Source organism: Scatophagus argus, chromosome 7 (genome assembly GCF_020382885.2).
Source record: "Scatophagus argus isolate fScaArg1 chromosome 7, fScaArg1.pri, whole genome shotgun sequence".
In the NCBI taxonomy this organism is placed as follows: domain Eukaryota; kingdom Metazoa; phylum Chordata; class Actinopteri; family Scatophagidae; genus Scatophagus; species Scatophagus argus.
In genome coordinates this window covers 7,002,125-7,027,838 of record NC_058499.1, presented here as the reverse complement: position 1 = coordinate 7,027,838, position 25,714 = coordinate 7,002,125, and the positions used below count along the sequence as shown (strand labels likewise).

At 41.4% G+C, this 25,714-nt stretch overlaps 1 protein-coding gene across 1 annotated transcript; it reads right to left on the bottom strand.

The window, feature by feature from the left end:
- Nucleotides 1–27: 27 nt before the first annotated feature.
- Nucleotides 28–25,714, bottom strand: tubgcp6 (tubulin, gamma complex associated protein 6). The gene is made up of 25 exons (XM_046393421.1): nucleotides 25,400–25,714; nucleotides 24,316–25,121; nucleotides 23,980–24,143; nucleotides 23,170–23,383; nucleotides 21,623–21,781; nucleotides 21,197–21,318; nucleotides 20,971–21,034; nucleotides 20,760–20,869; nucleotides 20,505–20,596; nucleotides 18,479–18,618; nucleotides 16,127–16,276; nucleotides 15,220–15,301; nucleotides 14,619–14,707; nucleotides 13,478–13,593; nucleotides 12,148–12,286; nucleotides 11,933–12,031; nucleotides 10,037–11,834; nucleotides 9,514–9,675; nucleotides 7,716–7,884; nucleotides 6,768–6,909; nucleotides 4,622–4,816; nucleotides 3,860–3,992; nucleotides 2,951–3,164; nucleotides 1,777–1,970; nucleotides 28–577 (listed from the first exon to the last, which is right to left on the bottom strand). The coding sequence occupies exons 2-25, from the start codon at nucleotides 25,099–25,101 to the stop codon at nucleotides 486–488; spliced, it is 5,625 nt and encodes a 1,874-aa protein (XP_046249377.1). The 5' UTR covers nucleotides 25,102–25,121; nucleotides 25,400–25,714; the 3' UTR covers nucleotides 28–485.

Sequence of the window (25,714 nt, the reverse complement as noted above, 5' to 3'; positions counted from 1 at the left end):
TTCCACCACAAAAGAACTTTAAGATTAATGCCGGAGAATAGAGCATTTATTAAACAAAGCATTTTGCTTTTATATTTACATATAATTGACATTAAATTTATGTGTACTTAAAATCCACACAGCATTACGGCAGGCATCGGATTAATCTCAATTACAGACTTTGGCACCGTACAGTTTAGTTCCAGTTCAGTTCGTTCAGTTCAAAAAATGCGCACTGATTGCCTAAACTGGCCTCAATGTCAAATCCATGTCATGCTATACGGTACAGGTGGGGTTTTAAAAGTATCATGGAACTCGATTTATTATGTAATGTATATCTGATTAGCTGTTTTGTGTCTCAAACAGATTGCCCTGCGCAGTATGTTAACACTCATGGTACACTGTAATGCGTTGGACACATATTTAACAAACTGCTTATATTACCCCAACATCCACATCCATTTACTCACGTACAACATACACACCATTACAGTACAGTACACAGCTCAGGAGTCTTTGTAGTAGTTGTTGAAGTTGATGCGAAGGAGGAAATCCTCTAGATGAGGCTGATAGCCTCTGTTCACCAGCTTGGTCACCACTGAGAGAAGAAAAGAAAAAATGTCACAACACAGAAAATGTTTTGGAGAAGTGCTAAAGCTATAAATACATAATTATAATCATGTTTAACTGTTAATTTTGTCTTCTTGCCACCACTTAAAAAGGACAGGTTCACAGTTTTTCCATGTCTGCCTTAAAACAGCCTACTGTAATCATTCTTCTTGTTCATATATTAAAAGATCCTCTAGTGACATGTTGGCAGTATCAGTGACGAAATCCACAGTCCTTCTTCTGTACAAAAACACATTCTGAGGTTCAGCTGAAGCTAATATGAGCACGATGAATGAGAAATATCAAATCCCTCAGCTGTGTATTCTGTGGGTACATAAAAGCACACAAATGTATTTAAAAAAATACTTAAAACTACTGAAGCTTCACTATCTTCAGATAAACTTATTTAGTAGTTTTTGGATGTACATTTTGGGATTTATTTATTTATTTTTTTGCACAAAAAGAGAACTGTGGATGTCGTCTCGCATCACTCACATTGAAATGGCTTTAAGAATGGAACGAGTACGAACAGGAGGAACAGTTAAAGCCAGTAAAATCTGTTTCGATGTACTGTTTCAGGACACGCTTGAAAAAATGTGAACCGTCTTTTAAACCACTATTGCATGAAGAAGACACACTGCTGCATCCCTCATATAATTCTTTGACCAAAATGTGTTCGACACCTCTTGTCTCATAAATTCTCATTAATCACCCCAAGAGAGAAAGGCTTTCACACGAGTTCAAACAAGCTAAAAACTTCTGTACAACAAAAAGGGTATTACTCAAAAGTGCTAAGTGCAAAGAAAACTACTCTCCCATCCCTTAACATGCTGCTGGATGACTTAATAATCCCTTTCATTTAGAGATTTGATGAGATTTAAAAAACAAACTGGGCAATCCTTATTTAATTAGCTTGAAATTAGAAGACAAGCTACACTTAATGCCTTTGTAACATTTCACAGTATTATAAGTGAATGCATCTATCCATCACCTTTTGTTCCTCCTCAGATTATTTTGTTGATTACTGTTCTTGTTTTCATTTATATTCACCCCTGAATATAAGTTAAACAAGATACAGAGGAGGGAATGCATATTCAGATCATCCTTCTCACAGAATTGGAATTATAAAAGCAATTGAACGGAGTAAATGTGAATTAAATCCATCCTGAAACAACATTCTGTCCTTACCTTTGAAGAGAAAGTGAGAGTAATACTTGAAGGTGTTGTACGACTGCTGCATGGCGATGAAGCTCGGGTGCACTGCCTCCCCCTGCTGGCTGTCCCAGGGCTGTGCGATCAGCTGGGCCCGAAACTTGAGGATCAGGCTGAAGATGCTGTGGATGATGTTCATGACCGGAGCTGCTTTCTCTGTCAGCAAGCTCCTGGGGAGGCGACAGAAGGAAGAGAGTGCAAAGTTTGAAAACACGACGAGGAACTTTGAAATGACTTTTCAGACAGGGTGAAATTCTACACAGGCAAGTGTGATACTGACAACCTCTCTTAATGAGATTGAATCATTCATCAGGTTCAAAAGTTACCCGCAGATCCAGCTGGAATTTTAATTTAACGTGCAATGAGGAGGTCAAATTAATTTTACATGAAATTATGGGTGCAGAGAGTTCCACTTAAACTTGCCTTGCCTGTACAGAACATGAAGTAATCATTTCACTCCCCTTCAATTATTCCACATTTTGTGGTGCGTGTTGTGGTCTAAAATCCTGAGAACATTCTTGTTGTTTCTATCAAATGGAACCTTTCTATATGTGAAGGGTCTTTTCTGACTAGTCCAAAGCTGCAACTATTGAATTTGAATATATATTCAATATTGAATATTGAATTTTTTAAATACGTTGACATTTTGGGTTCTTCAGTGTAGACATGATAGACTGTAGATAACTCACAAAATCCCACTTGAATACATATGAATTCAGACAGCAACACCAACAAATTCGAGAGCGACCAAACAGTGATATAAAAGGAATGTAGTAAATTACACTAAATGGCATGATTGTAGAGTTACTCCCTATAGAGGACTGCCTTCAAACTGTGGCACATAGACTTTATCAGCAGTGGACTCAGGTGGCGAGTTGTGGTGCATTCAGGAGTAGTTAGTTTATGTAGTTTATGCATACAACCTTTGAGTTTACAAGGTTACCTGAGCCTGCTCTCACATGGGGTGCACAAACTGAAAGCTGTTAACACTAACATTGCTTAAAAGTTTAAAACATACTGCATTTAAAATATGTCCTAGAATGCAATATCTTGATGAAGAAGAAAGAAAAAATCATATGTCACCTATTTTGTGCATAGAACTGGTAACAACAAATAGTGTAGTAGATACACATGTAATTCCAGTCCTCACCTGAAGATGGCTCTGTTGAGGTAGTCTGCATGCGTGCGGTGGATGGCGTCCAGGTCGCTGGCAGTGGCCAGCTTGGCTGTGAACTCGCTCCAGGACACTTGCAGGATTTGGTTAGCGATGTATCCCTGTATCACCTTGACAAAATGCTGCATCTCGTGTCTGTACAGCTGCAGCTGACGAAACTGCACCGAGCGACCGGCACCTTTCACCAGCGCTGAGGGACACAAAGATGTGATCAGCGCCACACGGGTTCCAACATTTTCTAGTTGCAGACTTTTATATGTGCTGCTTATTTTTTAACATATTAGTGTAAATGAATACTAATTTGGCCATTTGCTTCTTCTGTTTGTCAGCACTTTGAGCTCACTTTGGGAACTGACAAGGATTCATCTTTGTTTCACTTTAAAGCAAAAGTCAATACACATGAATTAGTAATAATTCATAACTAAAGCTATAGTTACAATACAGACAGACATTTTTTTTTCTATTTAGTGGAGGCCTGTCAGTTGAGCTTGTGGTCCAAAAATACATTTCTAGTCCTATATTAAGTAATCATCCACATTTTTCACTCGGTGGTCATTAATATTAATGTTATAATTGCTGAAATTTATATACATCTAATACTTTAATACTATATTTTTTCCCTTCAGGATATCCTTTTATGTAGTCTGTACACAAGCTCTGCTGATCAATACTATCTAACCCACTGAAGCACACTGTTTTACAACAATCCCACTGGTATGAGATGTGCTTTGTATAAATAAAACATAAAGGAATCGCAGCATTCCCCTCGATGAATATTTTATAAACAGCCGAAGCACAACAGGAAGAATTTTAACTTCACTCTTCCTTCTCGGAGATAAGGTGGAGTCTGAGCTGGGTCAAAATCAAAAGCTCCCACCCTCTCACCTGTTCTCTTCAGGTGGAACCAGACCTCACGGAGGCTCCACACCATGTGTTTTAGCTGTAACAGGAACGAGAACAGACGGTTGTACTTGTTCATGCAGCTGTCCGTGATGATGATGTTCAACGGCCAGTCCACCTGGGAGATGACATGCAGGAATAGAGACAGAGGCACCGGGGGGAGAGAAAAAAAAAAAAAAGTTTGTGAGAAGGTGTGAGAGCGAGTGTGAAAGAAGGCAAAGGAAAGTGGAGAGGGAGTCGGGAAAAACAGGTAACGGGAGAGTGACAGATGAGGCGAGGGGAGGAGAAAGGTGTGAGTGCAGAGATGATAAAGGAGGTGAGAGGATTGTGAAGGGAAGACAGAGTGCGAGAGACGGGGGAGGAGGAGCAGGAGGAGGGAGAGAAGTGGAAGAAGAATGGGTGAAATGAATATACAGGGAGAGAGAGAGAGTGAAGCAAAATAAAGATAGGGGAAGCGAGGGAAGGAGATTCAGCAGGAGGGAACAGTCATGAGAGAGATAGCAGGGTGAAGAACAAAGAACGAGAGCAGAGGACAGTATGTTCAGCATTTGTCACCGCACATGACATCCGACAGACCCGAGCCCAATCAATCTACGAGGTCCAACTATTCAAGTGCGTGATAAGCTAATTTTCCACACCCCGAGCAGTTTGTAAAAACATGACAGGCTGTCACATTCAAGCTGCCACTCAAGCTGAGACAAGCACACCCATGCAAGCCTACACGCTCCGCTACCTGCACTGCCTCACCTTGTAGCGCAGCTCCAGACAGTTGAGGGAATCAGGGGCGTGTGGGTGGAAGGTCTCGGGGAGGAAGCGCAGGGCGAAGGTGAAGTTGCCAGCCAAGGGGGTGTCCCCGTGTAAGCTATACTGCAAGGCCTTGCTGAGGATGGAGTTCAGAACCAGTGGAGTCAGCAGCTCGCCGGGAGTCTGGCCACTGCCCAGCTGGGTGAAGGATACACAAAGGGTCAAACGTGGATGACTACCCATACCTCTACACCTGCCGTTTCAAAAGTTCCATCACGGTTCTCGTCCCAAACAAACACTACGGGTAGCTGATTGCGATGATCAGCTCGCATTCCGGATGAAGGTGTGCTAATCAGTGAAATCAGCTGGTGAAGTGTTTGGCTGGGACAAAAACCTTCTGTCTTCATCTGCCTCAAGGGAAAGAGAGATGTACATGGGTGTTTCTGTAGAACAGCACCAAGGTGTTAGAACAGACTGTGCTTGTTATTTCACACCAGGAAGCTTGGGCTTGTCATAAGCAGGCTAAGAATCTGGTAGTGATGCATCACGAGCTACAGAAAAGGCCCAGAGAGACATAAGATATGAAATACTACCAGGCTTCATTGTGTATTGCATCATGTTGTTACGCAATGTTACCCACAACTTTACTGATCTGGTTCGCTCTCACTGCTCACAGAAAATATTTTTTTTTCCCAGACAAGGTAAGCGCCTGTTTGAGAGACAAAGCTCTAAAAATCGACTACACTACGCTACCTGCACAGCACCAAACCGCAGAAAGACACAGTTAGTGACTAACTGGCAAACATCACAGAGTATTTAGCAACTTAAGAGCCAGATATTCCCCTCAGGTGTTTGGTAGATACCAGAAACACAGCTTAGAGAGAGCAAATGTTGGACTTCAGTTCACCAGAAACACAAGCCCAAAAGAATGATAATTAACTGTCGGTAAACAAGACTCCATATCAACTTAAAATGGTGTTAACATGTTAGTATTCATAACTTGTTTCAGTTATCCACAAGTCACCAAAAAAAATCAAGTATTCTAAACCAAATCCTGTGGGGATATGTGGCTCCTTAGTTGCTAAATGCTCAGCAGCTAGCTGCCTGAGTGCTGAGCAAAGGGGATGACATTAGCATCTGCCACCTGCCAAATGCAGGGCAATTGTTGTCTGTGGCAGGTAAAAAGTTTCTGGTCACCTGCCACCGTGGCAGACAGGTTCTTCTTTCATTACTTTTTAACAGTGATTCTTAGGAATAGAGTTTAAGGTTACATGATGACACGATATATTTCTCCTGTCTGGTACCAGTGACTCAGTGTTTCCAATGCTGAAGCCTTCTGCACAGATTTCAAATTGGTAGACAAAAAAATAAGAGTGGCTGGTGACCTGCCACGGCGGCAGGTGAGAAAAACCTTTATTTCCAACCCGGCTTGAGCAGGTAGGGTCTAGTTGGTTTTTAAGGCTTTTTTCTTTCTGAAACAGCTGCCTGCTGCTGGAAATGATGCTGCTGGGAGTGGAAGAAAATGAACCAAAACAGTAAAGTCAGGCACCGCAAACCAAAACGATACGTTTAAAAAGGCAGCGAAAAGCTCCATTAGGCTGAAGGGAAGTGCAGGGTCGGCTGATAATCCTCTCTGCATTTGTCACGACGAGCAACCCCTTTCATAATACACAAAGTAATTTCATCCATCGTTAATATAAAAAAATATTGATCACTACAGCTTTCAGAATACTGTTTTGCTTGTACATTTCATAACAGCAATGCCTTTTCAAGAAGATACGTGTCATATGACGGCAAACAAATACGAACCTTCACATAAAAAGAGTTGTATACCTGTACTCAAGTATTACTCAGCATGTACTTGTACAGCAAGTTATAGATAATCACTACCCAGTTAACAGGTTCTTCATGTCTGCTTTCAGATGGGTTTCACAGGCTGAAAGAAGATTACAAAGCATATAAAATGCATGCAGCGCTAACTATTTCAAAAAAGAAAGAAAGAAAGAAAGAAAGAAAGAAAGAAACTGTGTGTCAAATATTTATTGTATTAAATGTGAGACGACCAGGACATCTGGTCTCCTTCCAACATGTCCTCACCCATGCTGAACAGTGCATAGAGATGACAGCAACACTTCTTAAAGAGCCTCACCTTTTCAAAGAGCAGATCACTGAGGGACTGCGCAAACTCGCCATCCTCCATCAGCAGGAAGTGGCGCAGTGCCTCAAAGTGTCTTTCCACGCCCAGCTCCACAAAGATGTAGTCCACCACCGCCTTGTTCACCAAAGACACACTGGGGATGGAAGGTGGAGGAGAGAATGACCAAGATAAGGAGAGAAATGTTCTGACTGAAAATGTGGCTGACTTGCTATTTTTATACAGGAAGCGAAGATTATAGCTCTGGAGAAAGCTCAGGGAATATAACTGCATTTGGATTGTTTTTTTCTTTACTTTTTGGACGACTTCCTAAGTCACATTACTTTAAATTACTCCTGAGCAATTGACATTTATGTAACAGTGGGATTTAGCAAAGGTTCTATTTAACTGAAAAGTCAGCAGGAAAGAGATAAAAATAAAGTTGAAAATCTCAGGCAAACTCTACTGCGTTGTCTAAGCATGGGATAAAAATGTGTTAATAAGAAATTAGAGCGATGAATCCCAAGGCTAAAAATACTGCACCCCTTCCGTGTATAGAAAGGGATGAGAAAGCCATTTCTTTACTTACAAAGGCTAAAATGCATAGCGTGCAGAAACATTGTAGGTAAAGACCGTCAAGCTTGTCTGGAGTTCTGATGGATTTTCAAATAGAAAAAGGATCCTACAAAAATGGAAGGTAATACGAATTTAAATTATTCCTTGTATTTCTAGTGCACTTTAAGTGGTCTGAAGTATCAGAAAAATGTCAAAACAGAAGTGCAAACCTCAGACCTGGATTTCTCTTCAACACAGCATTGTGCGTTATGGATAAAATAACCATATGTCTTTTTCAGATACTCAACACTCATACTTGTAAACGACAAATGTGATGTTTTTAACCGATCCAAGCTACCACATAACAGAGTCCTTCCTCCTGCAGCTTCCTTTAAGTCAGACACTCACTGTGTGATGAGCGGAGTGGTGACAGAGTGTTTTATCAGAACTGGCAGGGAAACCATCTCGCTGAGTTGCACAGCGGTGGTGTCTGTAGCTCTGCGGAGTGTGGGGTCCATAGGAAGGCCCCAGGGGCCCCGAGTTACCTGCTTCAACAGCTGACACTCGGGGGATGAAGCTGCGTGAGAGCGAGATGAAAGTCATGTTGATGAATAAATATCACAACTGCAGATGTGTGTTGTTTTTAATAGTGCAAAGGAAAACCTAGCATGTTAGGAAGTAACGGTATGAGGCAAATCAAACAGAAGTCTACATATAAATAATTATCCTAGTCATATTTTTGTGAAAATGAATGATGTAAAATAAAGGTCTGTCTATCTAAAATATTATGACTCTAACACAACCTCAACAAAGACAAAAGATAAGGGCTTCACAATGGGCAGCATTTATTGTAAGGTATTGTGAGCTGCTCCCGGTGTTTCGTGCACCCTCTGTATTGATGGCAACACTCCCTAAATAATTAGGGTTCCTGACTTTGATCAGTACTGTGGAGAATGTATTCGGCTGAGTAGACTCTGATTGATTTCACGGAGACCCTGGAAGCTGGCATGAATAATAGCAGCATGACTGAACAACACACGCAGAGTGAGAAAGACAAGATATTACTTCAGCGAGCCATGATGCATCCCACCCGAACATAAACCAGACTTAATACCCTTATGAAATATCACTGCTTTTTATGCAACCTCTGTGCCTGATGCTGATGGAGTAAATATTTAACAGCCTCTGGAAATGAATCACTACTGATCATGTTTTAATTTACATGAAGTAAGCTCCGCTGCGCTAAGGTGTATAATTTTCATTTCCCTGCAATTTGACATGATGTTTTGGTGTTTTTCAAAAGATGTTTCCTTTCTCATTAAGTCATTTCAGAGACATCAGGGAGTAAACTGGTAGTAAATAAATGCAAGTCATTTCCAAGCTTTGTACTAAAGCCCTTTTGGTTGATAAAAGAATGAATTAGGTTTTGTTTCTTAGCTCACTTGTTTAGTCTCCTATAATTTCTGTCCACATGCAAAGGCAGCTAACTTAGCTGAATTATTACATTCAGTCCCTTGCACCTTTATTATTTATTCAATGACAGACTCCTTAAAGACTCTTGCAGAAGCAAGACCATCAGTTTTAAGACACAAGATCATTTCATTTCATTCAATGTACCAATCAAATGTTTTACTTTTGTTTATTTTTGTTTATGACTGGAATACTGTATCTATTTAACTTTGGCTGTGCTGTGAAATGAAAGCTTATGAAAATTGTTCAAATAACGCCTCAAGTTTGCAAAAACCTTGTACAAAGAATGCACTCTGGAAATGAAACAGTTTCGTTTGTGATACCACTGACCACAAAATCGTAATAGTTTCAACTATTGCTGTTCTAAACTGAATTCCCATATTTTTTGCAGTTATTTTACATAACTCTAGGTCATCTTCCACAAAATTTTTTTTTCTTTCTTTCTTCCAAACCACAACTTTGAGTTTCTCAAAGTTAAAGTTTAATCAAAGTTTAATTTAGTTTGTAACCTTATTGATCTAAAACGAACAGACAAAAAGCAACACCTCTAAGCATAAAAATTAAAATCACCTCACTCAACAAAAACAAAAACTAGACCACTGAGTCTATAATAATAATGACTTCGGGGGCCCAAATCCCCTTAGCATGTACATTAATGTCCATGTCAACATTGCCCACATTAACCATGGCCAAAGATTAATGGTTCCTTTGGCAGACTCATATGTTTTCAACTAACCCATTAGGTTGTAGCAGTCTTCATAGTGTTCCACCTGGTACTGAGCAGACAAAGCCAAGAGGTACTCCTGTTCAGACTTTTCTCCAGGGGACAAACCGAAGCCTGCTGCCCAGGACCCCATGCTCTCGACCAGGTGCTCCCCAGGACTGTCCGACTTAGAAGCTGAAGAAACATGTGAAACAATTACTTTAACATACACAGAACACAATTTTCAGTGATATTATCATCTGTTAGGCACATCAGTGGGTCAGAGCAAAAAAACATCCATATATGCACCCAAGTCTGGAAAAACATCTAGGGTTTTAAGGCTTTTTAAAATATAATAATTCATCTGACTTTTGATGGAAGGTGGGGGTGTTGCTTGGAGACATTTTTCGACTGCCTAAAAACCTACAGTATTACACTTTTTATTCTTTGCATCCTACCTAGGAACATACCAAACAACATGCTATCTATTAAAGATTTTGCTTTTTTAATAACAAAAAAAAACATAAAAATCAAAGTCTCGCGTATCATTCATTACCCTCACCGTCTTCATCCATCCTCTGCTGATTTCCACTGCCTTTGCCCTTCACCACACAGCCAACTCCAAGTGAAGAATCTGATGAGTGGCCATAGGTACTGCCTGGCAGCACAGAGGCTGGCGGCTCTTTCCCCAAAACCACACAACCCACCCCCAGCGTGGAATCAGAGGAGTGGCCGTAGGCGCTGCCAGGTAGTGGCGATGGATCTGGTTCAGCTTTGGACACAACACATCCGATGCCTAAACTTGAGTCTGAAGAATGACCATGGGCACTGCCAGGTAGAGGAGAACGTTTGGGTTCGTCTCCGGAAACTATACATCCAATACCCAATGTCGAGTCTGATGAGTGACCATAAGAGCTTCCAGGTAAAGCAGACAAGGTGGGTTCAAATCCAGATACCACACAGCCTGACTGAAGGTTGCAGTCTGAGGCGTGGCCGTATTTACTCCAACGAGGTCTCTCTTCAGGTACATTAGACACAAACTCGCCTACCTTTATATTAGCATCGGAGGAGTGGCCGTGAATGCTGGGTGAAGGAAGTGGTGCAATGACGTCTGAGACATTTTCACCAACTTTAATGTGGGAATCTGAACTATGACCATGAACGTTGACAGAGGGCAGAGGAGCAACTACATCTGGCACATGCTCACCAACTTTGATGTGTGAGTCTGAGGCATGACCGTGCATATTACGAGTAGGAAGAGGAGCAACAAATTCTGAGACGTTTTCGCCAACTTTAATGTGAGCATCAGAGGAGTTACCGTGAGCGCTAGAGGAAGGTAGAGGAGCATCAATGTCCGAAACATGTTCACCGATCTTGATGTGTGAATCTGAGACGTGGCCGTGGACGTTGGGGAATGGAAGAGGAGCAGTGACCTCTGATACAAACTGCCCCACCTTTATATGAGCATCAGAGGAATGTCCATGGATGCTAGGGGCAATAGCATCTGAAACCAGATCTTCAGCTTTTAGGTCTGTACTGGTGTTTGACAAAGAAACAGTTTCTGCTTCACCTTGAGCTTCTTGAGTGCCTGCAGCTGGTGGTTCAATCCCACCACAGTCAGAAAGCATTGTCACTACTTTGTGGTGACCGTCATCCTCGGCACCCTGCTTTACCACATTATCTTTCTCAACAGATTTACCTTCGTCTTCATTTGTCTCTACTTTACTTTCCAAAGTCCCCATTTCAGTCTTCAGTTGTACCACAGAAGATACTTCACCTTCCTGTTTGACGTTTGTCATTGAGCCATCTACTAGCTGCACTGACGCGTCAGAGGGATGTCCATAATCTCTTGTTTTAGAAGTATTTTGGGGCTCCTCAGGGGTGTACTGGCCCAGAGGAAAGCTGGATTTGGAGGTTTGGCCATGGGGACTGGGCTTAGGGAGACTCTCCTGAACTTCAGATATGTTCTGTCCTATTGGGATGTGAGAAAAAGAAGGGTGGTTTTGGATCAAGTCAGGCTGGACTGCAGGTCCCCAGCGAGGACGGGGCTGGGCTGACACTTGGCCAGTGATACCCTCAAGTGGACTAAAGGGGGCACTGAAGTCATAGTCTACTAGTTGTGCTGTAGGACACACTTCAGGTAGGTCAGAGCCGATCTCTTGTAGGGCCATTTCCACCTGCTGACTGTCAGGATTCGGAGATTTAGGGAGAAAATTGTTGATGTCAACATCTTCAGAGATGAGGGTAGGGTCCACTGTAAGGGGGACGAGGGGGAGATGAGAAGAAGAGTCAGGTGGTGGTGATACTGCAGTCTCTACCGGCTGCTGTTCAGAATCATCCTGAGTGGGAGATTCCTGTGAAGAGAATTTACTAATAAGATGCCTAAAGCACACACTTTGTAAGTGCATGATTAAGTGGAAAAAAAAACAAATAATGAAGTGTGTTGTCATACCAGCTTTGTTTGTGGTGCAGTCTCTGGTGCTGATGGAACAGATGGCAGCACTTCAAGAGGAGGTCTCTGCTGGCCTAAAGGATATTTCTCAAGCATTGCCTGGAAATAAGCCACAAGAGCCTGGGTTAAAATTACTTCCCTTACCTGCCTTAATAAGAATTTCTTAAATCATCTTTTCCTTGTTTGTGTTAATGTTATGTTAATTTGTAACAAACCCGAGTCTGCTGCCTGTCGCGTGTGAAGAACTGAGCCCGGACTTCGTCAAGTCTCATTCGCTGCACCCGCCACATGGCCCGCCTCTCTCTGCGAGCTGCTTCCTCTGACAAACGGCTGTACTGAGCAATCAGCTCCTTCCTACAATTTGATAGGCAAGTTATGAGTTAATAATTTAGTGGATGGTTTTAGAGCAACTTAAATACATAAAGGAATGCCTAGGTAAGGGCTGCAACTAACAATTACTTTCATCATCAGTTAAACTGCAATTATTTGCTTGAATGAATGAGTTTGCTTATAAAACTGTGAGACAATAGTTTAAAAAAAAAAAGCCTATCAAAGGAGATGTCTTGTTTTGGCTGATTAATAGTCCAGAGCCCAAACATACTGATTTGCAGTGGAAGAAGACTATGAAAACCAGCAAGTGTTGTCAATGAACAAGCTGGAATCAGAGAATTTGTGCAGTTTTCTCTTTAATATAATAATTCAGTTATCAAAATAATTTAGTTGAAAGAGTTAGAATAGAATTTCCTGGTGACAATTAATCACCTAATCCTTGTAGCTCAAACGCCATGGAGATCAAATATTTAACAGCTAATTAATGGGATTGTCCCAGCAAAATATTCATTTTGGCTGATGTAATTTTTACCAACAAATACATCTTATTTGAATATTAAATAATTCAAATTCTGAGTGCAAATCATCCAGCAATCAGTGTTCTACATGATAAACTCAAACTTTCGTTGATAAGCGTATTTGCCTGCCAAGTGCCTCAGTGTGCGTATGTGTGCTCAGGCTCTGTGATGTCAGACACCCTATGGCTTAATGGATTACAGGTCCTTAAAGGCCTGTAAAATATGAAGTCGATGTTTTTCCTCACAACTGATGTGCAATATTTTTCAAAGCAAATGCCAAGTAATATGGTATTTAAGTATGAAATAAACAATAAATATATAATAGAGCATAATAACAGACATAATAACAGACATCCCTCTCTTACAGCAATAGTTATCGTTAAGAAAGGCACTGAGAGTGACTTAGTTAGGGGTTCTCACAACAGTTATGATCAACACCAAACTGCAACATCTCATCGAGCTAACTAACAACTTTTAGTAATCTTATGGAAATCCAATCATGTTCACATTACAGGCTGTGATCACATCTGGTCATGCTGTGGCATCACACAGTTACCCCAACTGCATGAAAATTCAGCACAAATCCAGTCGCTGAAATATCCCACACAGATGGAACTGAGGTTCCATCATGTTTGCACCTTGTCAGTTAATATACCCTAGATCAAATCATCTCACATCTCTCACTGCCCAGTCAGACCTGGCTCTCTGCTCCAGCTGCTCCTCCAGGGCTTGTAGTCTCTTCTCCCTGTCCCTCAATTCTCTGGCAAAGCTGAAGTCATCCTCCTCCTGCTTCTTCTTGGCTGCACTTCGCCACTGGTGCCAACAACCGCACACACACACACACACACATACACATTTATGAATCATTGCATTTGGCTTCAAAAATGGCCATGGGTAAAGTGTAAGAATCCAAAATTTTGTTTACGCCAAGGTTTCCCTATCATGCGTTTCTGATCTGACAGATGTGTTGATACATTTTCAAGTGGCTATATTCAATATAATATTTTATAATAAAAATCCAACAGCGATAAAGTTCTAAAAGCACACTGCACACTACCTGCTCAGCACCAAAATGCAGGCGGACACAGTTAGTGACTGGCTGGTGAACACAATGGAGCAGTTAGCAGCTGAAGAGCCAGATATTCTCCTCAGGAGCTGGTAGGAATAACAACTCATGCCATACCAACTTCAACACGATTTTGTGTTTACAACTTCAACGTGCTTCAATGTGGTAAAAAAAAAACTGTTATTGCAGTCTTAAAATATTAAATAAACTGATAAATACTGAAATAATATAAACGCTTTGCTCTTTCTCAACACACACTGTTGTGAAGATGTTGAAAGAGATCTCCGCTGACACCGTCTTGCTTGCATAAAAAGGTTTATTATAAAGCAGCCCAGCATCAATTACATGCATGTGAGTGGATTCAGGCCAATAGAGCCACACTACCGAACCATCTCTAACCCTCCACTTTTATATGTTGGTTGGTTACAAGAAAAGGGGAGTATTCATCTGGACATTGACCCTTCCAATACACAAAAAGAGAGGGAAGAGAGACCACCTTCCTATATCACACATACCTTTGAAATTTGGGACCCCCATCTAAGCTTGGACTTGGGACATATTTACTAAATGGCCTCAGAAAAACATCATTCTAGTCTCCAAAATCCAAGAAAACATCAATCATATTACTTTCCACATACTACACGCTCTTACAGACTCATGCTCGCCATCTTCACTGGTCTCACTTTTCTCTTGTCACCATGGGCATGCAGAAGCACACACACACACACACACACACACACACACACACACATACACATATATGTATTACTACCTCTTGCTCCTGCTCCAGGTGCTGTTTCAGCTCTTCAAACCGCTCCCTCTTCTTGGCCTCCTCAGCCAAACGCTGTGACACCTGGCGCCCTGCAGGAGTCGAGAGATAGAACAGTGGGCTGCTTACTCCCCCACACAGACCAGTACATAATATCTCAGTCTCTCTCTCTCTCTGACTCTGACGCACATACACACACACACACCTTTGCCAAGACATGCATAAAGCACCAGGCCAGACACTTCCAAAACTCTGCCACACACCTTATGAAATAAAAAATTGATGAGGAGTTTGCTAAACTGTGCGAGCAATGATTAGATTTCACAGCCCATAATACTGGAAGCTGTGCAAAGCATTCCTCACCGCTGTTGCCCCTGTGCATCTCTGCTTTTCCCCTGAGAGGAATGAATGGAGCTAAAAGAATCTCCGGTAGTTAATAGTCAAGAGTCAGTAAGCGAGTGTGGGATATTCTCTGAGCCGAGCCATTTGTTCAAAGCATAGGACCAAGAGCTATGTAAAATTATGCTTGCGGTGTGTGTGTGTGTGTGTGTGTGTGTGTGTGTGTGTGTGTGTGTGTGTGTGTGTGTGTAAGTGTGACACTAACCGCGGATGTTCTCGAGGGTTTTGGCTGCCGACTCTCTGACCTGATTGATCAGCTCTTGGCGTGCTTGCTCTGCTCGCTGGGCCTTACAATGGAAAGACAAGAAATCATCATTAACAAAGATCTATCTGCCTGCCCTGTAGCTCACCTCTCCTCCTCCACCTCTGCCAGTCAGCACAACACGCTACAGAAGCCATACACAACAAGGTGTTACACTAAATCAAGCAGCGTGCAAGCTCCAGACTTTGACTGCATCATTTTAATGACTCTCTGCTCAAATTCTCTGTACTTCAGGGCCAGTGTCACCATCATTGATCATGTTAAAAAAAAAATCCTCTCCTTCAGGGACAGTCTCTGCATAATGACTTATCTTATTGCAGGTTTGACTTCTCTTCCTGATGTTTAGGCTTCTCTTGATTTTCAAGTCAGCTAGCAGAGACATAACGGAGCCTTTATTAAGGGGACAGTTCACCCCAAACATCAAGAATGCAAATTTTTCCTCTTATCTGTAGTGCTACTTCATCCATCTAGACTGTTTCGGTGTGAGTTGCCAAATTTCGGTGATATTGGCTCAAAGTGCCAAAAAAATTAATTTGAAAAACTCAACAGTAATGTAGCTCTCTGGAAATCATGGCCCAGTTACTCAAGATACCCCGCAGACTTTGATGTGAGCAGTTTCATTTAGGAACCATTTTCTTTCTACCTTATCACACCGTATCACAACACAAAAGGGAACGAGAATCTCATGTTTGTGACAGAGTGAGTACTCCACCTTGTCGACTGCCACTTCTGCTAACATTTGTTGTGTGGCTGATTTTCAAACACATTCTTCATGCAAATTAAGCTGCTGTCAGACAATATTACCACAAGATCAGCATTCAGAAGGAAAAATATAAAAATGTCTCAGTACTTGCTCCTCCCTGCTGATGGCACTGTGCTTAGCAATCCTCTCCATGCGTCCACGGTACACAGCACAGTCCCTCTCAATTTCCTCCACCTCCTGGAGGGAGAAGGTTACGGCAATGCGAGGCACCGGCAGCTCCGACCAGCAGATGTAATGCTGTGGACACACAGTTAAGAAGATGTCAGCAATATGAAGGAGACCTGCTGTTATAAGTGTTAATACCCCTTCAGGGATGCAGGTATCATTTTCATTAATCTTCCGGATGATTAGACTAATCAATTACTCAGTTGAGTAGCAATTGTGTAATTGATTAGTCTAATCAGGAAGGAGTAAAATACATCCATGTTATCACATAAGACAAAAATCAGCACATCCTTACAGCAGAGCTGCTGGGATCAGCACATGTCTGGGATTTTTGCCAGAAAAATACCAATTAATAAACTATCAAAATAGTTCTTTTTAATATTATGTTGATCAACTAATTAATAGACTAAATGTTGCAGTCTTATTACCTTTCACAACAAAATACGTCGCCTGCAGAGGAAAGCAACATGCCCCGTAGTTTACTGTAATAGTCTGTCAAAAATTCATTTAAAAAAAAAAAAAAAAAAATCTTTATAGCCACATCTATGAATGAACCCACCAAATAAGCCTTCACTGCACTGGGTGATTTATTCAACCACAATCTCACAATTTTATTCCTTATAATTACAACAATGCTTTTGCATTTTTTTCACTTCATAATTTTACATTTGCTCATAGCCACCCTGCAGACACCAATACTTGCCGAAATTAGCATAGAGAAAACCACTGTAGTTACAGGATGCCAATTAGTCAGGAGCAGGATCCCTGCAGTTTAGGTCAGGTAGGTCGAGTCATAAAAAACATTACGTGCCGGTGAATCAGCAGGAGAGTCACAGAGAGGTGAGGAAATTAAGTACAGTTAGATTACATAAAAACCTCTACGCTTCACTGAGGCTTTCCATTTGTCAGGCATGCTAAGCTTCCTGTCATCATGCCAGACGAGGGGTCCATTCATACACGCAGACAACTCTTCAGCTTAGGGTTTTATACAAGTGCTACACAGGCAGCAGTGCTGCGGATCGCATGGAAACGCCAATACAGGATGTTACACGCACACTTTAGTACAATGCAAAAGGCAACACTTTACAGGCACATCTGAGACATGCAATAAAAGTCAAGAAAAACATTTAGATTTGCAACAATCAGTCAATTAATCAGTTAGTTGCTAAAAAATTTAGAGATAAAAAATTTAATAATCAGTTAACAAACTGAAGTCATTTTTAAAGCAAAAAGGGCAAACATTTGATTGTTCCTGCTTCAGAGAGGTTAGAATCTGCTGCCTTTATTTGTTTTTAATTATAATAAAAACTGTACATCACTGTCACCTCAGATTCTGGGAAACTATGAACATTTTTCACCATTTTCTGCCATCAGCAGATGATCAGTAATAGAAATAACATACAGACAGATACATACACAGTTCCAGCTGATGCTTTCTTTTATTATCGATAAATCTGGAACAATTATTCATTATGTCTATAAAATATCAGAAAAGACTTACAAATGCTCACCATAACCTTTAAAAGCAAAAGTCCAAATCCCAAAAAATATTCAGCTTAAATTGATATAAAACAGATAAAATCTGAAAATCCTCACCTTCGATAGACTGAAAATGGGGAGCAGTTGCCCATTTTACTTAAAATAATTTTTCTGTAGCTTGACTAATTGTTAATGCACCTTCACTGTTATATACAGCACAGTAGCACTTTTGCAAAAGAAGAAGAAAATGTATAGACTTAAAACAGCAATTTGTTTTTCAAAAAGTATGTCTGCAGTGATGAAGAAGAACAATTCAGAGATCAAATGTCTACAGGAAAAATGACAAAACATTTGCGCTTCAGTACCACGAGAGCATTTGTCATAGTACTGATGAATGCATATTGTTGGCATTTTGCAAGAGGCCCCATCCCGATATGCTGCAGTATTGATTATTTGTCCTATCCCCACTGGCCAGTACAGATTTCCAGATGGGTGGAATCGCTGTTGTGGCAGGCAGATAATTGTGGAACAACTTTTGTGGCTGTCAGTGCCAGTTTGTGCATCTTTAAGCCAATACAAATACACTGGATGTCTGCTAAGAAAAAGTGATCAAATATAGTAAACCTGAAGATTAAAGATTTATATGCCAAATTTATTCACTATAAACAACAGTCACGTTGCACTGAATAAATTAAGCATATATTTTCCCTTTATGACAACAACATTATAACAACATTCAGCTGGAAAAAAAATCCTTCTGTTTGCATATGAATGTGTTTATTGTGCAAAACCAACCTGCGGGCAGCAGATTTTGAGGAGGTTGATGGTCTTTCCACAGACATACACGTCATTGGCGATGTGTCTCAGGAAGGCGGGCACACAGTCCTCCACATCCTTAGAGATCAGGGTGTAGCCTTGGACCCAGAAGTGTTTATCTGCAGAAATTCAAAGACATCTATCACCTGCTGTTTTACAGTTCAGACCAAGCGGTTCTGTGGACCATTATGACTCGAATGACAGTGCAACACACTTACAACTGAAGTACAACAAGCAATAGTGGTGGAGTATTAGTCAGTCTGCACTTGGCCTAAAACTTTTCCTTATTAGTATGACTTACGGGGCATGGTAAAACTCTGGCCGCTTGAATTAACACTTGGAAATTGTTAGCGCTTAGCTCAGTGATCCTAAGCAAAAAGCATAAGAGAACATGAATGCACTGAGCTTCCAGAGCCCTTTACAAAAAAGCCTGCGGCTTGCCAAGAAAGCTTAGCCGCTGATTGCTTCCCTGGCCGATGGACTTCGAGGAGAACAATGACATTTGTGTGTCCTCCAAAAAGCGGGAGCGAGAAGTGCAGAGGTTCACTGCAGGAGTTGATGAGGTGTAGCCGATGAGCAAATGAACCTCTTAGCCAGACAAAGCCGAGGTGATAGTCTGACCTTGAATGGGGTGTTGCATGACATACAATATTTGGACAGGCTCTAATGATTATTATACAACCATATTTATGAAGTACTGTCAGTATGAAGTAGTCACAGTGTGTACGTACTGAATCCATCAATCATTCTTTACAGTTCCCTAATACAAGTGGAAACTAAAGCTTACTGTCATCTGCCTATTAGTTTCTTGATTAATAGATTTGTAAATAAAAGTAAAGTATACAGTGACAAGGAGAGATCAAATGTATTGTTTACTCAGTGTACTATTGTATATGACAAAACCCAATAAATCCTCACATTTCGAAAGCCGATGCCAACAAATTTGACATTTTGACATGAAAATTTCATAATTGATTCATAGATTACCAAACCAGTGTTGAGCAGCAATTTGCTATTAATTGACTTATGGATTCAGCTCTAGCCTAGTATGTTCATACCTTGTTTTCTTCATTTCTGAACAACAGCCTTATATGTTGAATATAAAAATCCATCTGCAAATATTTTGACAACCACTTTCAAGCAAACATGCCAAAACCTTTGACGGCACCAGGAAGTGAGGAATAACTGTTTTATTGATCTTAGATGCAAATGTAATTATTTTTGGGTTATTTTTGTTAGCTGGAGAAAAGACAGTCAATGATGCCACTTTTTACATTTAGATATTGTATATATATTTTTTCTCGGTTATCTGACGTTTTGTGGAGCAAATGATTAACCTGTAAATCATGAAAATAATAATACGGTAATTTTTTCTTGTAACTGTCACAATAAAACCTTGACTTGAGCTGTAACAAATGAATGCACATTTATATCAAGCAGTAAAGATTCAAATCTATGAAATCTTAAGTCAGCCAGTTCTTGCAAAGCACCGACGGGTTTGCATTCATCTGCTCTGCAAGGAACAACTCCGACTGTCTCCACTCAACTCCTTTGCTCACCTTCAGTGAAGTCTTTAATTGAACTAAAGGAAATTGAATTCAGCTCATGCAGAATTGTCAAGAGCAATTACAGGAGAAGAAATACAAGTAAAAAAAAAAAATCTGCAAATCTTTTATTCTACTAACTGCAGTCTACCAGCTGAAGAGAATAAAGGAACGTTATCTATTTCTGTTTGTCCCCACGGCTTACTGAGCGGAGATGGGCCTGGTCCCCACAGCTGCTAGCTGATTCTGTTCCCCGCTGATTATCATCCAATAACTTCATGACATTCTTTATAGAAACAAGGACAAACCCAACTAGGTAATAAAGGCTGTAATGAAATCTATTTTTTCTTCTGTCTGTATGGCAGGCCTTTCATTTTCAAAACCTGCTGACTGAAGCCAAAGTGTTTATACGACAGCTTGTGTGCATGTGTGTGTGTGTGCGTGCGTGCGTGGGATCTAACCTCTGTAGCTGAGATACTCCTCATTGACCTGGATCATGAATTCTCCGTAAACATCTCGAAACACGCCGCTGTACACCCAGTCAGACACAAACCTAAGTGAAGCACAGTAAATACAGTTAGACTCAGACAGTGAACGCCCACGGAAAGAAAGATCAATAGAGCAAGTCCCGCATGTCAGTGAAGTAAAGTCACACTGTGGGGTTATATTGCTTTGTTCTGATGAAATGCATCTGCACAAGGAGCACAGCGACTGACCGTGTATAAGGTTCACAGCTGCTCTTCAGCAGGGACAGCAGGACGGGATAGTTCTCATTGCTGCAGTTATTCTGTGCTTCGCTGTACAGGTAGGACAGCAGTTTAACACCCTGAGGAGAGCCACACGGCACTGAGCTGACATCCCATCTGATAGGCCAAACACAACTATGATGGCTGACATATTGCAGTTTGTAGATAAAAGAGCACTCACCACAGGGAAGGTAGCCTGGCTTGCACCCAAAGGCCCATCTACACAGCACAGTTCTGACAGGTACCTTAGATTAAAAGAAAGCACAGATTTTTTTTTTTTTTGATCTGATGATATTTACATCAAGGAACACGACCGTACTGTTAACCCCCGGCGAGGTTGAGGTTTGAAGGTGTAAAATAAACACGAGACACCAGCATTAAAAAAGAAAAAAAGGTTTTAACCTCACCTCAGTTGGCGGCCCACTTTCCGGAAAAGGAAGCTAATAGTCAACAGGCTGAGGGTGGGTGGAGTGCTGAGAACACAAGCCCTGTAGTAATGTAGATATTTCCGCAGACCACCTGTAAAAGCCTGGAAGAGAAACACAATTTAATTATCTATGCTGGTGTCCTTGTTGTTAGATACTGTCCCAGATTTCCCACCACAAATAATCCTTGTGTAATAATCATGTTCATACTTTAAGATTATTTATGTGCGTGTAAATTTGTGTGCAAACTCACTTGTCTCAAATTGCCCTATGAAGGACAAATAAAGTGTTTTGAATTGAACTGAATCAATGACCGCAACACGAGTAACCAATACTGTGCCACGCAGAGCAGCTAGCGGAGCGGGGACAACAGCATTCATGATGATGATGATGATTACATAAACATACCTGAAAGACGAGGCCTTTTTTGTCAGCACTCTGCAGAGAAAAGTGGCTCAGCCTCAAGTAGTGGGTGCCGTACTGGGCCAGCTCCCCCAGGAGACGAGAGACGCTCTCAGGAGAGGCTCCTGACACGCACACACCAGGTCTGACGTCAAACTGAACGCTCTGGGAAGGAGATCACATATTTACAGGTGGTGGAGAAAATACAATGAATAACTATACAGACTAATAATATCCAATAAAAAAGCCCTGCAGCAAGGACTGTCTTTGTAGAGCTTATGATATTGAATTTTTGCTGAGGCTTTCTCGGAGTCACCTCCATGGTGATTTCTGAAGGTCTGTGGTGTTATTATATTAGACCGTAATAAATAGACAGATGTTTGTTATGTTGTCCTTCCTGTGGTTGTTTTATGAAGTGGGATACAAAGTTCATAGACAGGACTCTTCTGGGAGGGGAACAAAAATAACAGACGATATTTTGCAATCTAGCACAACACGACAACAAATTACAGCCTCGCACATTACCTCTGAGGTTAATAAACACATCTCTGGCGGTCGCCCCAAAGTTTTGGATTAGTCGCATTCGATGCTGGATCACTGATTAGATTATATTGGTAAAGGGATTCTTTGGCGGTCAGGCCAAAAAATAATATTACCATCTATTTAATTTCAATCTTTTTTTCGCAATTTTGAAATGTAGAATATAGCCAGATCTGAAATAGCCTATAAATTCATCCATTTTTACCAGTAAAACCACTGCAAAATATTGCCAGAAAGATGGTTGTTTTTTTTGGCAAAAGCTTCTTATCCGCAGTGTTGCTCCGAGTTTGAGTTTTACCTCATGTTGTATGAGGAAGACCCAAGTGAAGTCATTTGTCCAATCAGCAAACACATCTAGCTGGCAACATCACTCTATTGGTATGTTTACATGGCATCGATCTGCGAGTCAATAAGCTTATGTGAGGTACGGAAACATAAGTTACAGGACATTAAATAACTCAGTCTCGACAATTCGCCCGAAAAGCAGATTGCAAATCCCTTCAAGATCGATTTCAATCTCAAACCCTAGGACATGTGACACTGTGTTCACCTCTTGTGCCTGTCTGTATGTTAATGATAAAAGCCTGTTGTCAGGGAGTGAAAGCTGCAGAGGCTAATGCAGAAAGCAAGAGAGGAATCAATTTATGCTGTAAGTAAGTATAATCTGGAAATGTAAAAACCTAAAGGGACACAATAAAGCAACAGAGATCTTTAGATTGCTGAATTAGAAATATTTGCATTCATTTCCTCATCATTTAATGTAAAAGTGTCAGTTTTTGTTGTTTTGAGGCAATATGCTTTTATATGTCATTTGGGTTTGTCTATATCACACATAAGTAGATTGTCCATTGATTCTGCTGATTCTTTTTTGTTCTTTCGTAATTGTTTGCTGTCACAGTGCTTTTATCAAGTAATTCCCTTTTACCACTTCAGTCTGACAGATCCAGAAAACAACAGATCAATGGCATTTCATTGCATTTAAGAGACTGATAAATGAAGATAATGAAATGCACCTGGTTAAGAGGGAAGGTCGTGGACGCCACTCCAATCAAGACGTTGAGGAGGTCGGACACGAGTTGTGTCTGAGAGTCCAGAGGCAGTGGGAGGAGAGGAGAGGGTGTGCCAGTGCTGACCACCCTCATCTGGCCCTCCCATAGACGATAGAGTTGGTCAAAGGCCTCCCTGCCTCCTTCTGTCAGATACAATGACTCCCTTTTTCCCGGTGGGCTGGAGGGACAAATCAAGGAAAATTTGATTTTGTGGTCCAGAGAGACAGAGGGACAGAGTGACTGAAAACAATAAGTAAAAGTGGAGCATTGCTGAATTTGTAGATTGTACTCTGTTAATAAACTGCCCATTTTGCTTTGCTCTACTTGCTTTACTTTTGTCATGTCACACACCATATTTGTGTCAACATAGATTTTCTCTCCAAAAACTTAATTTGTTAATCAACAGAGTAATGGAAAGTAACTAAGTACATTTGCTTAAGTTGTGACCTTTAGTATAATTTTGAGGTACTTGACTATTTCCATTCACTGCATCTTACAGTGGTACTTCTTCCACCTCTGATAAAAACTCATTTATCAAGCCAAAAAGTCCACTGTTGGTCTGACAACATAAACAAGTCAAAGATGTCTCCTTAGATTCCTGGAACCAGTGGTGGTTTTGTAGGTCCCATTTTCCGACATTGTACTGAGCACATGATTAATAACGCGACTGCTGACCATTTTATGATTACTTACATTTGCGTATAATTTGGTCTGGAAAGCAGTTTGACATGCTTGTGATTAAACTTTGAACAGTACAATTGTCGTGTCACTTACCAGCCGACAGACTCCCAGCAGCGGCGCCTTCCAGGCTCAAAAGTACGCAGAGCCTCCCATACGTCAATGTCTGGAACAGGGCTGGGTTCTGATTGAGAGTCTGGGGTCAGGTTGGAGGCTGACTGGAAGCCCTCATCCTCAGACTGATCTAAACAAGAAGGGACCTGCAGAGACAAAATGAAGCCTTACGATACCTTAAACACTGGGGTTTAAATACCTTAAACACTGGGGTTTAAATTAAACAAATGTTAAAATGAACTAATCTGGCCATATGACAAATCAACGCAAATTCAATATGTATTAGTTAAGATACTAGACTAAGTCATAGTCTCATACCCTTAATGCCAGCCCAGTTACATCAATATTACTGGGAACAGGAGGTAGGTCCAGCCTAATGTCCATGTCTGAGGTGCGAGTGTGCTGCAGTGCTCCAAACAACGTCAACCTGGTCTCCCTCTCAAATCTTTCTTCCGCTTCCAATTTCATGCTCAGAGCCAGCAGTCCTGCGCCTGGAGGGGCATCCATCAACCTCTGAGTTCCACACAAACTCTCCAAAGTCCCCCATTCCTCGCCACACACTAGACCCCATGCCCGGGCCTCCAGCCTCTGCAGCTCCTTGCTCTGGTAGCCCCAGGGCTGGGGCCTCCTCAGCACGGGCCTCTCTCGTCTCATGTAGTCCCTGCTGAAAGAGGACGAGGGAGGAGGCGCCGAGCCAGCTAAGTGCACCAGGAGCTCGAGGACGGCATCCATTTCCTTCAGGCCAGAAGATGTTCCCTCTGGAAGCCTCTCCAGCTGCTCCTCCAACTTCTCTGCCTCCTCTTGGCACCCTGCCACCCGCAAGTCAAAACATATCATCAGGACTTTGTTTCTGGGTGGTGTATTCGCTGTGGCACTCTGTCCCGAGGAAGACCCTTTGGTACCATCTTGAAATAGCTTGGACAGCAGGGCACCATAGGCACATTTCTTGAGAGCTCTGCGGAAACCTTCTCTTGAGACTCCTCCCAGGGAGCGGCGTTTCCATGATATTCCAGACAGGCTGAAGTCACACAGGGCACCCAGCAGCTCAGTGATGCTGCTGCTGTTACAGCTGGGCTTCATGGGATTGTTAGGACTCGTATACATGGTGGAATAGCTGCGTTAGCCTGTATGAAACAAAATAGGGTTAAAGAGTACATTAGAATATCGTAGTTGACGTTTAGGTAGATTTTAGCGACTGAGTTCTTCTACTTTTACCACAAAGTTAGATTTGGTAAAGGACAATTACACTGCACAGTAAACTGCAATGCACTGCACCAAGGGCAGCTAACGATGACTAGCTAAGGCAACATTTGGCCATGTCAGCTCTTACTATCAAACCGTATATTCAATTAGCTAACCCAATTTTGTTACTAAGTAAAACGATTCCAGTAGAGTGATTTACCCGCTTTGAATTGCGTGTTTTCCGTTGCATACACTCCATACGACTCCTTCCTGTGCATGCTAACGTTTGTTATTAGCATGCACCTCCGATAAGCGGGCTATCCTGCCTAGCTTATGTGCCAAGCACGCAGGACCTGGCACATGGGTTCTTTACACAGGTCCAAACTGTCTTTATTAATAAGTGGTTTCTTATTTTAGCATATCAATATAGGTTTATATGCTATGATGATATTGTTGTGGTCGCTGTCGTCGCTAGCCAGTCCCTTCATTCACCTGCTATCATCTGCCGCGGGGCTACAACAAAATTAGAATCTGC